Source organism: Mastigoproctus giganteus, chromosome 3, assembly GCF_048544385.1.
Source record: "Mastigoproctus giganteus isolate SK-2022 chromosome 3, ASM4854438v1, whole genome shotgun sequence".
Taxonomy (NCBI): domain Eukaryota; kingdom Metazoa; phylum Arthropoda; class Arachnida; order Uropygi; family Thelyphonidae; genus Mastigoproctus; species Mastigoproctus giganteus.
This window is the reverse complement of record NC_143577.1, coordinates 67,873,477-67,891,039: the sequence shown is the minus strand read 5'-3', so window position 1 is coordinate 67,891,039 and position 17,563 is coordinate 67,873,477. Positions and strand designations below refer to the sequence as shown.

Genomic DNA, 17,563 nt, shown 5'->3' with positions numbered 1-17,563 from the left:
CAACTTTAGTTATGTCTCCAAACTTTGGCATATACATCGCTAGATTGGATATTAAGAAAACTTGAATCTGCTCCAAATTTGAATTAGGTGAGATGTAGAATGTTACAAGCAAAGTCTTCTGTCCATTTATTTCAACTTCAGCTGCACAAATGTAGCCACAATTATCTGTACCAGTCATTTGCTGTTGCAACTTAATTACTTTAACGAGTTGTTCAACTCTCATTTTGAAAATCTAGTTATATATCCTTGTAGAGCTCTCAAAGGGCAACTATTTTGTTGCTCAATTGTAATATACAACTTGTTGCGTACAATTGAGTTTTCTTGGGTGCATGCATTTTACTTGTTGCATCACTGCACTTGTTGTGTCACTGCTATTGAGAATGAAAGTAACCAAGGCGCAATGGCAAATGACGAAAATGCGAACTCTTTAGTTATTTTGAAAAAAATTATATATCAAAATTTCTAATTTTTTTCTTGCATATTCGTCAGTGGCATTATATACCCGACAAAATAAGTATAAATTGTTTATACTATTGTATAGTAAACTCCCGCTATTCGCATATTCGCGGTCGCTGTTTTAATATAAAATGAAACCTAAAAAAATGTGAATTTTAAAGCGCCGTGAACATTTTCCGCCATAAAAAAAAACATGGGCTTGGTTAAAATTATCTTTCCAAAATTATCAAAAATTATATTCAGTGGGTGGGGGGAGAGGGGGATGACAAAATCGCAAGCGTGGATGTTTCTCGCTAATCCTTGTTCAGTAGTTATGCGCTTGTCATGGAAGGTTTCGTCATTTTCTTTTAATTTATATGCTTATAAATTGAATAAATTTATCAATTTATAAATTGATATGCTTACAAAAGTGATAAATCTACTGTTTTGCAGTGTAAAACAGACTTTTTCAAGTGTGTTAATGGAAGAAAGTGACTTTATTGTGGACAAGTTCTTTCTAACCCGTACAAAAATATTGCTACGAATAACAAGGGAAATGTGAAAAGATCAAAGAAGGTGATGACATTAGCGAATAAAATTGAGTTATTAGATAAAATTTCTAATGGTCAAAGTGTCTCCTCAGTGGCAAAACATTATAAAATCAATGAGTCAACGGTACGATCAATCAAGAAATTGGAAGAAAAATCTGCCGTAGTGTCCGTGAAAACGCGCTAATTGCTTCAAAAATTTGCTCTGTAACTTGTGATGTTAAATTAGAAAAAATGGAAAAGGCTTTAAATCTGTGGATAGAAGACCGAACTCAAAATAAAATTCCGTTAAGTTCACTCATCATTCATGAAAAGACAAAACTCCTTTACCAATACTAGCGAAACTGGTGATGTCACTGGCGGGATAAGTTTTTTAGCTAGCAAATGAGCTGGTTTGAAATTTCTAATAAGTATTACATTTAAAATTAAATTGTTTCTTATTTTCATTTCGATGCCATATCCTTGCATTTCACTATGTACTGTCTATGTACATAGTCATATTATGAAGGTACATATGATACGTACATAGACAAAATTTTAGACTAGTTTTTCTTATATATTTCATACTTTGGAACGGAACTCCTTTATTACTATGAGAGCCACTCAGTATTCGCGTTTTCGGTATTCGCGGCATTTCTCAGGAATGTAACTCCTGCGAATAGCAGGGGTTTACTGTATTAGTTTCAGAGATGTAACATCGGTTAGTCATTTCACTTTTCATGACAGTCTGAGCACCGTAGGGTGCCCCCAGCATAGACGTTATTCACGTCAAAAATTTTACCTCATGAGCCTTGCACAATCTCTCCAGGGCCGAATTGATTGACAAGACTCTCATCATATACTCTCTCCTCTTGTGGCTGGGTAGGATTGCAGACACTTTCAAATTTAATCCTAACTCGATTCCTAATTCGCGACTTTTTTTTCAACACTGACCTGTACTTGTTAAGTAAATCCACAAAACACTTAATGTCACTAGTGCCAACGTGTGCAACAATATCACCTTTTGTGTCCTTAAAAGATGCTATCTGCTCTACAACGTCATCAACTTTTGCCACTGGCAGACATACCCCTGGTCCTATTCCACCTTTTTGCACAATAGATTTCCCGTTTCCATGACAGTTGAATCACCGACAATAACTAGCTCTTGCGTTGGCTGGTGCAGACGAGTGAGCTCTGGCGTCGAGTTGGACAGCTGAGTGCTTGATGGGCTCCTCATTTTAATTCCTTCGAGGGCATCTTCCCGACTCTTCAAACAAAAGGCTGCAGCCCGCTGAGATTTCTTGAAAACCTTTTTTTTTTTTTTTTTAATTAAAATTAATGGAAAAAAATACTAATCAAGTTTATTTTTATTTTCACATAATTTATTTCAAAATTTACATTTAAGCAATTTTCAAAGCAGCATTCGAAGAAGAGAGAAAAGATAGAATACTTAGAGTACTACAGACCGCAAAGTGTTTGCTCAGTTGTATTTTCTTGAATTATATTTTTAACTGTGTGCAGTTAATTGTGTTATATTTGTATTAAATTAAAAAGACTCATAATAATAAACATTATGTCAACCCCTAATACCAGTATGAGTAAGAAAAGAACAATCGAAGAAGAACGCCGTAACTTCCAAAAGAAATGGGTTTATATGTAATAAATAATAAATAGATTTAATATGTAATAAATCTATTTCAATCTGAAAGAATACAATATCAGGAGACATTATGTGATACACATCATAAAAAAATCTATGATAAATACATTGAGAATCATCGTGAAAGTAAGTTGTTAGAATTTAAATCAATTCTTAAAAAACAGCAAATTTGTTTACCAAACCTTCTGAGGGAAAATACGACAGCTGTAAAAGCTAGTTACTTGTTATCACATTTAATTGCAAGCAAATCAAAACCTTTTACAGAAGGAGATTTTATTAGTGAGTGTTTAATTAAAGTAGCGAAAATGTGTCCAGAGAAAGTAAAAAGCTTCAATAGTGTAAGCTTAAGTAGAAACACAGTAGCTAATAGGATATGAAATAGCTGAGAATTTAAGAAAGCAGCTCAATTCAACGATATCCACATTTGAAGCTTATTCTATTGCAATTGATGAAAGTACAGACATTTGAGATATTGCTCAACTGGCCATTTTTATTCGTGAGTGTGATGAACTTGAAAGTAAGTGAAGAGCTTTTAGAAATTATTCCTATACATGATACAACCACTGGAGCTGATATTTTTGGTGCACTCATGGAAATTCTGAATAAATATAAATTACCATTGAACAAGTTGGTTTGTCTTGCAACTGATGGCACACCTGCCATGACAGGTATTGCTAAGGGTATTACTCTTAGTAATACCTGTCATATCATGGCAAAACTAAAAGAAACATGCAAATAACATGGTAATAATCATTTTGAACATTTTCATTGCATTATTCACCAAGTATTATTTTCGAAGGTTTTAAATATCGGACATGTGTTAAAAAAAAGTCTCCAAAATTATAAATTTTATTGGAGCATGTGGACTTCATCAACAAGTGGACAAACAAATCATCAACAATTTGTTTCGTTTCTGGAAGACATAGAAAGTGAACACACTGATTTACCCTATTATACAAAAGTTTTATGGATTTCGAGTCATAAAGTTTTAAAACGATTTCTTCGAGCTGTTGAATGAAATCGTAATGTTCTTGGAAACAAAGAATTATGAATGTACTGAATTAAAAGATGAACAATGGATAAAGGATCTGGCCTTCTCAGTTGACATTATGTCATCTTAACCAACTTAATGTTAAACTTCAAGGAAAACATCACATTGTTACAATATTATTTGATAATATTAATGTTTTCAAAGAAAACTTAACTCATTTTAAAAGTTGCCAGTCTCTGTTGTTAAAATCACCTGACTTAAAATTTACAGAATATACAAACCAAATTAAGTTGTTAGAAATGAAGTTCGATAGAAGATTTTCTGATTTCAAAAACTGTGAATTACAGTTTCGTCTTTTTACTTCGCCTGTGTCTATTGATATTGAATTTGTTGATGAGAGCTTATAAATGGAATGAATTAATTTAAATCCAATGTGGCTCTTTGCTAAAGCAAAAATATACGGAAGTTGGAATTCCAGACTTTTACACTTATTTACTCGCAGATCGATTTCCAAAAATGTTATCTTTCGCTACGAATATACTGGGTATGTTCGGGAGCACATACTTATGCGAGCAGCTGTTTTCTTCGATATAAAATAAAACTCCAGAAAGGTCATGATTAACCGATCACCATCAATCTTAAAGATTACATCAGCTGAAGACATTCAACCAAATTTTGATGATCTGCTTTGTGGAAAACGATGCCAAGTGTCCTCTAAAAAATGATATAATAATAAATTGTGGTTTTATTGTTTATTTTTTATTAAATATTGTAAAGTATTTTTAATTTAAAAACTAACTTAGGATACAAAACAGGTTATCTATATACTAAATATAGTAATTCTAAAAATTGTATTTTGTTTATTTTTTGAGTATTGAAGGCATGTGGCCCTCAGCATAATGCAAAATAGCTTATATGGCCCGTGGTGCAAAACGAATTTGACATGCTTGCTATAATGCATTGGAGAATCGCCCACTTTGGTTCTCCCCCAAACCACAGCACTTTTGCTAATTTGTGCATGTTGCTTTGTTGCTCTAGTCTGGGGTATGATTTCTGTTTAAATATAATTTAATTGATTAATTGCCAATACTATACTAGGTTAACAGATTCTTAATATAGTGCTACGTATTACGCTATCTAGCTTTACGTTATACCTTACACTATTAAGTTTGAGATATACCTTACACTATCAAGTTCGAGATATACATTCTGTATCAATCTACAACAATGGCGGCAAGTTTTGAATGGTCAAGTTTTACAAATACTAAGTAGTAATCCACAATATCTCTGTCTAAATTCAAAATAAACTAAGTATCGTAACTTGGAATATAATGCTACTTCTAGAAATAAATTAATATACCAATTAAAGTCAATAAAACAGTAAAAATTTAAGAAAAACTTCTCTATTAGCTTGGAGTCGTAAAATCTTCACCCGCACAGAACTACTCTCGTTCCCAACTCCAAACAGGTTTATGCAGGGCTGAGGCAAATGTTTTGCTGAAATCCAAGTAAACAATGTTGAAATTATTTTCTGTATCCAGTTCACAAGTAACCTTATTAGAGTAGCTTACAAGTTTGGTTAAACAAGATTTTCCCTTTGCAAAACCATGCTGTGTTAAACCATGTTCCTTCAGAATTACATTTATGTCTAAATAATCTGTATTTGCAATCTTGATCATGGATTCCATGATTTTTCCTACCACTAAAGTCAGTAGTTATAATTTACTCTTAGAACTGCTTTTATGTATTGGTAAAATGTTGGCACTTCTGATTTTGAAAGGAATTTCTTCTCATTCTATTAATGCCCTATGAGGGCATCAATAGAATGAGAAGAAATTAACCTTAATGGTTCAATGCACTCTCTTACCACCTTCCTCAAAATTACTCAGTATATGCCATCAACATCCGGAGCCTTATTTATGTTTAGGCTCAAAAGTTTTTCTAATAATATTGCTAATTTCTTACTTTTCAGCTTCACTCTCACAGTTTCCCCTCAGTATGAAGAGTCTCTCTCTCTCTCTCTCTCTCTGTACCTGTACCTGTTCAATTCATATGCAATATCAGTTGAGTTGTCTAAAAAACATGCCTGTGCTCATTACACAAGAGTCTATTCTGATTTGTTCTTCTCTTCTTATTATTTACATACATGAAAATATTGATGAAGTGACCTAGCCACTTTCTTAATGGGGATTGTATGATGCCATTAAATCCCTAATGTCATTAAAGTTCATGGCAGGCATATTCGTTATTAAAAATTTGTTTTTCCTAACCAGATGTGTTTTTTTTTTTTTTTTAGTTAGTGTCCCAGGACTTTATGAACATAAATAAATAACAAACTATTTTACTGTTTTGTATATTTTTAGGCAAGCTCATCTGATTCACTGTCTTCTTGTGAGTTGAATAGATCAAAAGAAACTGTTACCCTTCAGAAAGTAGAGTAAGTATAGTAATGCTCTTCTTGTGCATAAAATATGAGGTGTAAAAAGCAGTTTACAGAGTTGTTATTTCGTTTCATATTGCTTTTGTCGAACTGTGCATGTGGAAATGTTTGAAAGATTAGCATTAGTAGAGGCATATGATGCAAGAAAGCAAGCTTGTGCAGCATCAGCCAAAAAAAAAAAAAAAAAAAACCCTCCCATTTCACCCCTCCATTCGTTCCAAAAGCCTGTCCAGCTCAGCCTTAAATTTATTTAGGCTATTAGCTTCCACAACAAAAGATGGAAGCATGTTCCACCAATCAACTACCCGCTGGCTAAAGACAAATTTCCACACATCTATTCCACAACTATCTTTCCTCAATTTGAAACTGTGCCCCCTCAGGTTCTTAGTCTGAGCAAGAGGAAGAAACCCATCAGCATTCAGCTTGCTCAACCCATTCAAGGCCTTATACACCTCAATCAGATCACCTCGCAGGTGCTGCAGTTTGCAGAACTTAAGCATGTCTTGGTAAGAGCACCCCTTCATTCCCCTCACCAATCTTGCTCAAGCAACTTGACATCCTTCCTAAAATGAGGCCTATAGACCTGTATTCTGCAGCCTGACCATTGCTTTATACAAAGGGATAATCACGTCCCTACCCCTACTATCAAAATTCCTATATATATCATTGACAAGTCTCCGTGACCTGCCCTGGCAGCCCCTCTGCACTGCTTAGGGAACTTCATTTTTGACTGCACAATTACCCCAAGGTCTTTTTCACTTTCTACTTCCCTGAGTGTAATACCACACAGTTTGTATGTTCCTCTTGGGTTACTGCTACCCATATGCAGTACTTTGCAATTGTCAATGTTAAACTTCAGTTGCCACTTCTCAGCCCATTTGCCCAACTTAACTAGATCCAGTTGGAATAGCATACTGTCTTTATTGTCGTTAACAGTCCTGCCAACCTTTGTATCATCTGCAAACTTGGACATTAGACACGATATACCTTCATCAATATCATTGATAAATATATAAAACAACAATGGGCCCAACACCAAACCCTGGGGAACTCCACTAATAAAGTTTGTCCATGAAGAGCAGTGTCCATTGATTACCACCCTCTGTTGTCTCCCACTCAACTATCCCTTCATCCATTGTAGCAACTTACCCTTAATGCCATACCTCTCCAATTTGTACAGCAGTCATTTTTCCTTTCCCATATGCAACAGTATCAAAAGCTTTCCTGAAATCCAAGTATATGATATCAAAATTATTTTTGGCATTCAGTTCTTTTGTGACCACATCATAGTATCCAATCAAATTAGTCAGACAAGACCTCCCTTTAACAAACCCATGCTGTGTCTTAACTATTACTGCAGTCTTGTCTAGATGATCCTGCAATGCTTCTTAAACCAGTGATTCCATTATTTTCCCAGGAACACAAGTTAAACATTTGCAATAATTGGTGATACATTTGCATAACTCCAGTCCATGGAGACCTCCCCTGAGTCCAAGGAAGCTCTCATAATTATGACTAAGGGTTTGCTTACTTCCTTTGCTGCCTCCTTTGATATAACTGGATAGATCCCGTCCACCCCAAGTGCCTTCCTTATGTTTAACTTCAACAATTTCTCCTCCACCTTGCTCTCGGTTATTACAAATTCACTTAGCTCTCTGTTAGCATTTGAAAAACTTCTTGTACTCCCCTCATTGAATAACTCCTCATGTGTGAATGTAGATGCAAAATACTCATTCAGTTTATTGGCTACCTGAGCATGATCATCAATAGTCAACCCATCTATGTTAAGTGGTCCAATATGATTCATCCCTTTCCTTCTACAGTTTACATAAGTAAAGAACTCTTTGCTTTTTTCTTTGCATCCTTTGGCAAAGATGTCTCGTAATCTGCCTTCGCCTGTCTAACCTCCTTTGTGACTTGTGTAGTTTATACCTGCCATAGGCTTCTGTGTCACCTGATATTTTATATGCAACCTCATTAATTCATCTGACATCCATTTAGGCTTAAACCTTGAACAGTGTTTCTTAGTTGGAATGAAAAGCCTAGTAGCCTCCAAATTAAGTCCCTGAAGGCTTCCCGTTTAGAATTCAACGTTGGTAACATCATCAGTTGATCCCACTGTACAGAATTTAAAAATTGTCCGAGACCTCTGTAGTCACCTTTACAAAAGTAAAAGCCCTTCCCTTTAGCCGTGATGGTAGTTACATCTTTAAGTAATTCCCACATCAGTACATTGTGATCACTGTCACCCAGTGGTTCTTTTATAATCAGATCAAGAGTATTACTCCCTCTGGTTGCCTCTGCAACATGTTGCTATAGAAATCAGTCATCCAATAAATCCACAAAAGTCTTGCTAATGTGCAAGTGACGAACCCACAAGTTCCAGTTAATATCTGGAAAGTTAAAATCCCCCATTATAAGACATTCTGATTTACTGACACTATTTTTCTGCACAATTGCTCATTACACTCATCAGATTCATTAGGCCTATAATACACACCTTCTCTCATTTTTCCTTTCCCAATGCTTATTTCACACCAAACATACTCAACATTGCATTGTCCACCAACATCAATTGGATGCACTTCCTTAGATTTTATGAGTTTCTTAACTAACAGCATAACCCCTCCTCCCTTCCTGTCCTGTCTATCCTTTCTGTACATATTGTACTCCCCAAATTCCAATTCTGCACTGCTTATATCTGTATGACACCACGTCTTTGATATCCCAACAATATCTGCCTTTGATGTCTTGACTAGCAACTTCAAGCTCATCAAATTTATTAACTATACTCCTAGCATTGGTGTACATGCACCTGTGTCCACTCTTGGTTACCCTAACACAGCCCATGTATTTACTTATTCCACTATGAGTTCCAACAGTCCTGGAAATTCTCCATCACCTTGCTTTCCAAGCTGCTGCTCATTCTAATTGAAGCAGTGCAAGAATCACTTTTGCCTCTGCGTGCGGCCACTGGTAACCTTTTAGTCTGTATATCCCTCCAAGCTAGCAGTTTTCTGACCTACCTAACACTGGCTCGATAGCATCAGCAAATATTCTTGCACCCCTTTCTATTTAAGTGTACCCCATTTGTGCGCGTTTTGTTGTTTGTGTTTTGTGTGGAAATAAATTTTCATAGTAGAATTAGTGAATGGAATAGAATATCTGCACACAAGAATTGACACCTGAAATTATACTAGACTCGAGTTATTAGTATTAGCAGCAGTGGAATGTTGCAAGGAAACAAGTTGATTTCTTAAACAGCATCAGCCATAAAAAAAATAAAAATTACACACTTCCTTTGCCCATCCCTTGTAATGATTTGTCCAGTCTTGTAAATTTACCCAAATTATCCACTTCCGCACCAGATGGAAGTTTGTTCTAAAAATCAATTACTCTGACTGAAAGCAAATTTTTGCACATCTCTCCTGCAACTAACCTTTTCTAATTTTAATTTATGTCACTTGGTGGGTGTTGTTTTAGAAAGAGTAAGGATGCCATCAGCATTTAGTTTACTAAATCCATTCAAGGCCTTAAACACTTTAGTCAGGTCTCCTCACATATGCCTAGCTTCTAGATGTTACAATTTATAGAACCTTCCTTTATTTCTGACTGTTCTTGTTCTTCTTCTCTTGCAATCATCAAATATCAATCAAAATCATTGATAAAATGCAGCTACCAAATGTATGCAGTATTTAAGATGTGTACTAACTTAAATGTGATTGTTCCTTGCTCATGGAGTTTTCTTAATTATACCCTGGGGTTCAAAGAAAGTGCATCACCCCTTAAAATTGTAATTGTCATCTGATTAACGTAAGTATATGGCAATATTTCTTACAGATTTCATCAGATAAGAATGTTTGTTTGTGTTTTGGTTTTTAGGAGCATTAGCGACTAAGGCCATATTGCTCCAGGAATATGCGGTGGTCATTCTCTGACCTTTCCGCATCCTTCGTATTTGGTGGTGATGGGCTCGAACCCAAGTCTAATCAAGAAAGTGTGTGCTACGCACTGCTACTACCCACCTGGCTACTGAGGCGCAGATAAGAATGACACGCGTAGGTGTGATGAGGTAATATTACATCAGCTGTTACTTTCAGCTATATAAGCACGCTCTGCAAGAGTTGCAGCCATTCCTTGCTGGTGTCAGGATGGCAAGTTATGTGTACAGTTGACACCACAAAGAAAGAGTGCTATTGTTGCTTTACTTGAGAAAGGATGTTCTTCACATCATATTGCTTATAGAGTGTCTTGTAATCAGTCGACAGTCAGTAGATTTCTTTCCAAACTCGAGAATATTGGTGCTGCTGATAGAAAAAAGGAACCAGACACAAACGAGTCTCTACACCAAAACAGAACCACGTTTTGAAGCGTTTATGCCTTAAAAACTGTAAAGCTTCTTCGTCTGAGCTGAAAAGAGAATGGGAAGAATATACGGGAGTGGCAGCAAGTACAGTAACAGTCAGAAGACGCCTCTTCAAAAATGGACTTGCAGCCCATCGTCCTAAGAACAAGCCCTTCCTCTCACAAAAAATGAAAAAGGACCGATTAGTTTGGTGTAAGGAGCATGTCAAATGGATCCCCGAGCAGTGGAATTAAGTTATTTTCTCGGATGAGAAGAAATTCAACCTGCATGGCTCTGATGAGAGACAAACGATTTGCCGTAGATGTGATGAAGAATACCATCCATACTGTATTGTGTCTACAGTGAAATTCCCTACCAGCCAAATGATATGGGGGCGCATTTCGTATCGCGGAATAGGTCACCTGCAGTTTATAAAAGGTTGGAAGTTTATAAAATATTGGAAGGCAAATTGCTGCCAACCATTAGAGACCATTTCAACCTGCCAAGTAACTGCATCTTTCAGGATGACTCTGCTCCTTGTCATCGGGCAAAAAGTGTAAGTAGGCACTTCTGTAGTTATTTTAGCTTCATTTCTGCATTAGAGGGTCAACAGTAATGTGTTTATAGTTGTTACAGGTGAAAAATGGTTGGAAGAATGGTACATTACAACTGTTAGCTGGCAAGGAAACAGCCCAGACCTGAATCCCATAGAGAACTGTTGCCATCATGTGGAATCTGCAGTTGCCAGAAACAAACCAAAGACCCTTCATGAACTTCAGGAAGCCATAATTCATGTTTGGAACCACAAACTATCAGTTGATTATCTTCAGAAATTGATATTGTCAATGCCTTGACGGTGTGCTGCTGTCATCAGGGCCAGAGGCAGTTCAACTAAATATTAGTTTGCACCTGGTGAACTTTTCATTTTGTTTTACATTTCAAATGATAACCTGAAGCAAATTGAGGGCTTCTGACAACATTTCAGCCATAATTGTTGTGTTTACCAAAACTGTTATATAAAGGTTGCAAATGCTCATTTTGGAATATTTTGAAAGCACCTGTCAAATATTACTTAGCTTTGCCTTAACCATTAATAAATATCTTTTGTTTATATTTTTATTTGTGATGCTAGTCATTAATGTAACATACCATCATGAAAAGGGGTTAGAAATGTGAAATTCCTAGGTGATGCACTTTCTTTTAACACCAGCGTATAAAGGAATTTTGCTGGCAGGGACAAGTAAGTGGTTATCCTGTTGTATAAGGCAGTCGTAGGCTGCATCTTGAGTACTTGCATACAAGTTTAGAAGCCTTGTTATAAGAAGGATGTGGATCTGTTGGAATGGGTTTAGAGAAGAGCAACAAGTTTAGTTAAGGCAACAAGTAAATGTAGCCCTTGCAAGGAGACCTATTTGAAGTGATTAAGGTTGTAAACAGATTGTGTAAACTAAATGCTGATGCCATGTTTACTTTTTCTTGGACGACACACATAAGGGAACATAAACCTAAATTGAAGAGGGTGGATAAAGGATGGATGAATGTGCAAAAATTTTCTTTCAGCTAGAGAGTGATTGATTGTTGGAACAAACTTTTATCTGGTGTTGTGAAAGTAGGTAGTTTAAATGAATTTAAGGAAGAATTAGACAAATTGTTATAGGGTGTTTATAAAAGAGTTGTGTGTGCTTGTTTTCTTTTCTTTTTTTTTTTTTTGCTGATGATAAAGCTAATTCTAATACTGATACTCCTTGGCCTTATCTGCTGTTCCACTTATTTTAAAAGTGCAACCCACTCCAGATCTGTCTGTGTTGAGAAACTTTGCAAAGTCCAGTCTTTCTATACGCAACTCATCTGATTCTACTTTTGTGCTGGCAGACTTGTTAGTAACCTTTGGTGTGTTTACCTAACTCGCCACATTCCAGCTGGAGTTCTGCAGAACTGCTTGATAATGTGAGTATCTTTCAAGGATTCCAAAAAATTTCATAAATCAATAATAAGTTTTTAAACACTGTGTATGATAAGCTTTATTTTAAAAATGAAGCCATCTTTGTGGGTTATTTCCATTAAGAACCAACTTTACGTACACATGTCCACCATGATTAAGGTAATTTATTCTAATAGTATAATGTTTCAGAATCTATACAGGTACTCCACAATAAAACTAATTTATTCAAAAGCATAACATTCCAGAAACAATACCAGTTCCTTGATTGCATGCAAGATAACTAAATTCAGTTCTGATTAGTCATGGGCATAATCAAGAGGTTATAATCAGGAGTACTTTTTTCATTAGGATTATTTCATTCGATTGTGGCAAATCATTTGGTTATTTCAGTTATACTCAAATTTGAATGATTCATTTTATTATATCATTCATTTATATCAATTATATGTTCTGTTGCTGAATTTCCTCCCCCTTACTCTTCTCCCCATAATTTAAAAATTATTTTTTTTTAACTTGATTTTGAGACATTATATAAGGCTATTGTTAGATCACACTTTGAATGCATATATAGCATTAAAAATACTTCGTGAGCAGGATTCCAAGTTGGATGAATAATGAAGTTGCCAGATTACTTGAGCAGAAAAATATGGCATGGAAAAGTTACAGAGCAGTAAAAAGTATTGACGCCTATAACAGCTACAAATTGATTTGTAATAATGCCACAGAAAAGGTTAGTCTGGCAAAGGCAGATTATCAGAAATCCCTGGCAACGAGAGCAAAGAGTGGGGATAAGGAATTCTTTGCATATATAAATGAAAAGAAAAGGACAAACCAAATCAGACCCTTATGTAATGAATGTGGGATAGTATGTTGCAGATGAACTGAATGGTTACTTTTCATCAATATTTACATAAGAAAAACTGTGTCAATGCGAAATTATGGGAGTGAAGTTGAAAAATATATAATTAATGATATTGAAATTACACATGATTATTTAATGAAAACGCTTTCGAACCTACAAGTGAGTAAGGCCTGCTGGGGTTGATGGCATATACCCTATAATTTTAAGGGAGGTGGCAAGTGAGTGCATTAAACCATTAAGGCTAATTATGCGAGCATCACTGGACTCAGGAGAGAGATTCCATCGGATTGGAAAAGTGCCATTGTATTGGCAATACATAAAGTCAGTTCTAAGAGCGTAGTAAGAAATTACCGACTGGTCGGTCTAACTTCAGTAGTAGGAAAAATCATGGAGGCAATGATCAAGGGTGGAATTCAGAATCATTTAGATAGAAATCGAATTCTGAAGGATACACAGCATGGTTTTGTAAAGGGAAAATCATGTTTAACAAATCTGGTTAGCTATTTTGACAGGCTCACTCGTGATCTGGATTTAGGGAATAATTTCGACATTGTTTATTTGGATTTCATCAAAGCATTTAACTCAGTCCCACATGAGTGGTTACTTTATAAGCTGGAACAGGTTAGAATCACAGGGAAAATCCTTAGATGGATAGCAGGATGGCTTCAGGGCAGAGGGTTGCGATAAATGGTTATTCCTCAGATTGGGTTAATGTAAGAAGTGGGATTCCCCAAGGATCGGTATTGGGACCACTGTTGTTTTTGATTTGCTTAAATGACATCAATCAAGGGATAAAGGGAGTAATGTCTAAATTTGCAGATGATGTAAAGATCGGTTTAGTAGTTGAATGATCACTGCCAAGCAGAGCTTCTTCAGAGTGACCTAGATAGACTTCAGGGATGGTTATAAAAGTGGCTGCTGTGCTTTAATCCAGCAAAATGCAGTCTTACACCTGGGTAACAGTAACCCCAAAATAACTTATACACTTGAAGTTGAACTAAAGTCAGTAGTGGAAGAAAGGGACATGAAGATCTCCAAGCATTGTAGACAGGTTGCAAGGAAGGTCCATGGTGTCCTATCGATGATTTATTGAACATTTGCTAATAGAGATAACAATGTCATAATCATAATCCCATCATTATATAAGGCTATTGTTAGACCACACTTGAAATGAAGACTGCACCTAAAAATAGACTGTGCTTCTTGAAAGGGTCCAAAGACGGGTAACTCACCTGGTGAGATTAGCAAAAGGACGTCCTTATGAGGAAAGACTTCGAATATGTGGGTTGCACAGCTTGGAAACTAGGCACCTTAGAGGCAACTTGATTGAGGTGTTTAAGGCTCTGAGAGGCAATAATAAAATGAATGAGGATGAAATTGTCATGGTTATAAATGATTCTAGGACTAAGGGCCATAAATTCAAGTTACAGGGAGAGATGTTTAGACTGGATTGCAGGAAGTTTATTTTAGCCAGCAAGTTAGAAATTACTAGAATAAGTTACCTACATGGGTGGTAGAGGCTGTTTGACAGTTTAGGGAAATTCAAAGGTCAGCTATCCAGCTAACCTTTGAATTTCCCCCAAACCTATGCATTCCCCTCCACCTACGTAAGGAGGGAAATGCATAGGCTGTCTATTTCCTTTTCTATTATTATTATATATTTTGTTTTATTATTATTTATTTTTATTATTTATTTATTTATTATTATTTATTTTTTTTTTTTTTTTCGCCTGGTCAGCATAAGCCTTCAGCCTTCCTTGCACTGTATGGCCATTACTAATACTAAACTGTTATTAATACTATACATGTTCTGCTACTTCAGATGTTTTTTGTTTTCTTATAGATGTACAAAACATGGTGTTAAGCAAAATGGTTGGTAATCATATAAAGCCATTAAGAAATAATAGAATAATACAAGGGGGTATCAAAAAGTTCATACCCTGACCTAGATAAAACATCAGTAGGAAGATGCTGTTTTTAATATAAGTTGTCTACATATTCAATAACTAACATGTGAAATTTCATTCCCGTAGGTGATCGTACACCAGAGGTGGAGCCCGGAATTTGAGGAAGGAAACTATGGATGATAAAGTGCAGTATCGAGCAGTGATCAAGTTCCTGCATTTGCAGGACAAGAAAGCTCATGAAACTGACAAAGAAATGAAAGCTGTATATGGGCAGAATTGTCTTTCCCATAGACACGACACTGTAAAAAAAAGTGGAAACGGGAGTTCCAGTGCGGTCATACAAGTGTCTTTGATGAGCCAAGAGAAGGAAGGCCAACATCCGCAGTCAGTGAGACGGTTGCAAAGGTTGAGCAGCTGATGCTGAGTGACAGACGTGTGACAGTTCATTTCATCACAAATTCAGTGGGAATTAGTTATGGGTCTGCCCACAGCATTTTACATGATTTGCAGAAGCAATGTCGAATGCAATGTTCTAATCAACTGTTGGATTTGTGTAATGGAAATGTTGAGAATTTTTTTGATAGGTTGGTGACAAACAACGAATGATGGCTGGGTGTACCAGTGTGATCCGTAGACTAAAGACATGTCAAAGCAGTGGAAGCACGCCTCCCAAAAAAGGCAAAGACCACTCCATCTGTGAAGAAGGTGATATCTGTGTTTTGGGACAGAAAGGGGGTTATCCTGACAGATTACCTATCTCGTGGTTCCACGCTTACCAGAGAATACAACAGAAATGTTTTGAAAAAGTTATGTGATGCTGTGAAGGTGAAAAGGTGTGGAATGCTAACGGAATGTGTCCATCTTCTGCTAGACAATGCACGGCTCACACCTCCGTTACCACCACCAACTTTGTTGCCCAGTGTGGCTTCGAACTACTGCAGCACCCACCGTATTCTCCTGACTTTGCACCATCAGACAACGTCTTGTTTTGAGAAATGAAGAAACCATTGCATGGATGCCACTTTGATTCGTCGCAGGAAGTCATCAATGAAGTGGAATCATGGTTTCAGGCAAAAAGTGCAGACTTCTTTGATCAAGGCATTAAACAACTGATCCATAGATGGGAGAAATGTGTTACTATATATGGAGAGTACATAGAAAAGGATTTAAGTTCCTGTGAAGTTTCACCTTTCTAGGGCTATTATTTCTAGGTAAGGGTACAAACATTTTGATGCCCCTTCGTAATAAAACAGGAAAATATTAACACTAATACAATAATGCTCAGCTTAGATGTGGATAATATGTTCACATACACACCTGTAGATATTGAATCAGTAGAAATGTTGACAATAATAGAGGATGGGACTAAGATTCTGAAAATTAAATAAGATATTAAAGAATGATAAACTGATAGAGCTATTAAAATGAGCATGAGGAACAGGTTGATTCGAATTTGGGTCATAAATAGATAGCCAAAATGTGGTGTTGACCACGGGCAGTCCGTCACCAACCATCCTGTAGCAGATACAGTAAAATCCCATTACGACGAATATCTTTTAGCTAAACTTTCACCATATTAAACTAGACCGTAAACTAGAAAATATTTCTAGTTTACGGGCAGTTTCCCTTGTTAATAATGCTTTATAAATCTTGTTTGAGCTAAATAGATTCAGCAAAAAAATTCAGTACAACAAATTATTTTTGTTGTCTGCCTATGCCTAAAATATTGGTTAAATATATGTAAAATTGTGAATCATGCTATGAATAACTCTCACGTGTTATAACTCTCATATGAGATATAAGATTTTAACATGTGAAAATCTTATATCTCATATTGTATTGCAAATACATTTATAGGAGGATTCGATTACCTAGAAATAGAAGTTTTAAATGATTCTGCAAAAAGAATTTGTTATTGCACCTATTAGGTTTTCTACATGTTTGAATGATTTATGATGATATTCAATTTATTTAAGCATACCAGAACCTTCACCCCCACTAACACCACCTGGTAGAAATATTTTTTAAAAAAATGCTCAAATCAAAGAAATGCAGGCACTGCTATATGTTATGTTCCTGCAGCAACAGAATTATTATTTGAAACAACCAAAACATAGATACACCGATAAGCCAAAACATTATGACCACCTACCTAATATGATGTTGGTCCTCCGTGCACAGCCAAAACAGCTCATACCCAGCGAGGTATGGATGCTACAAGATTTCTAAATGTATCTTGTGGTATCTGGTACCGACACTTAACCAGCAGATCCTTTACCTCCTGTAAGGTCCGTGGTTGAAACACCGCAGATCGGAGTTGCTGTTCCAACACAAACCACAGATGTTCAATGGGATTGATGTCTGGGGTATTTGGAGGCCACAGCAATACCTGGAAGTCTTCCTCATGTTCTGCGAACCAGTCCCGAACAATCTGGGCGGTGTGGCATGGCACAT

At 36.2% G+C, this 17,563-nt stretch overlaps 1 protein-coding gene across 1 annotated transcript in view; it reads left to right on the top strand.

Moving 5' to 3' along the window:
• The window catches only part of LOC150088061 (uncharacterized), a 309,524-nt gene that overhangs the window by 139,027 nt on the left and 152,934 nt on the right, over positions 1 to 17,563 (top strand). Inside the window, exon 4 of the mRNA XM_090369999.1 lies at positions 5,977 to 6,050. Within this exon, the coding sequence (XP_090226125.1) occupies positions 5,977 to 6,050 (74 nt within the window). The remainder of the gene's footprint in view (positions 1 to 5,976; positions 6,051 to 17,563) is intronic.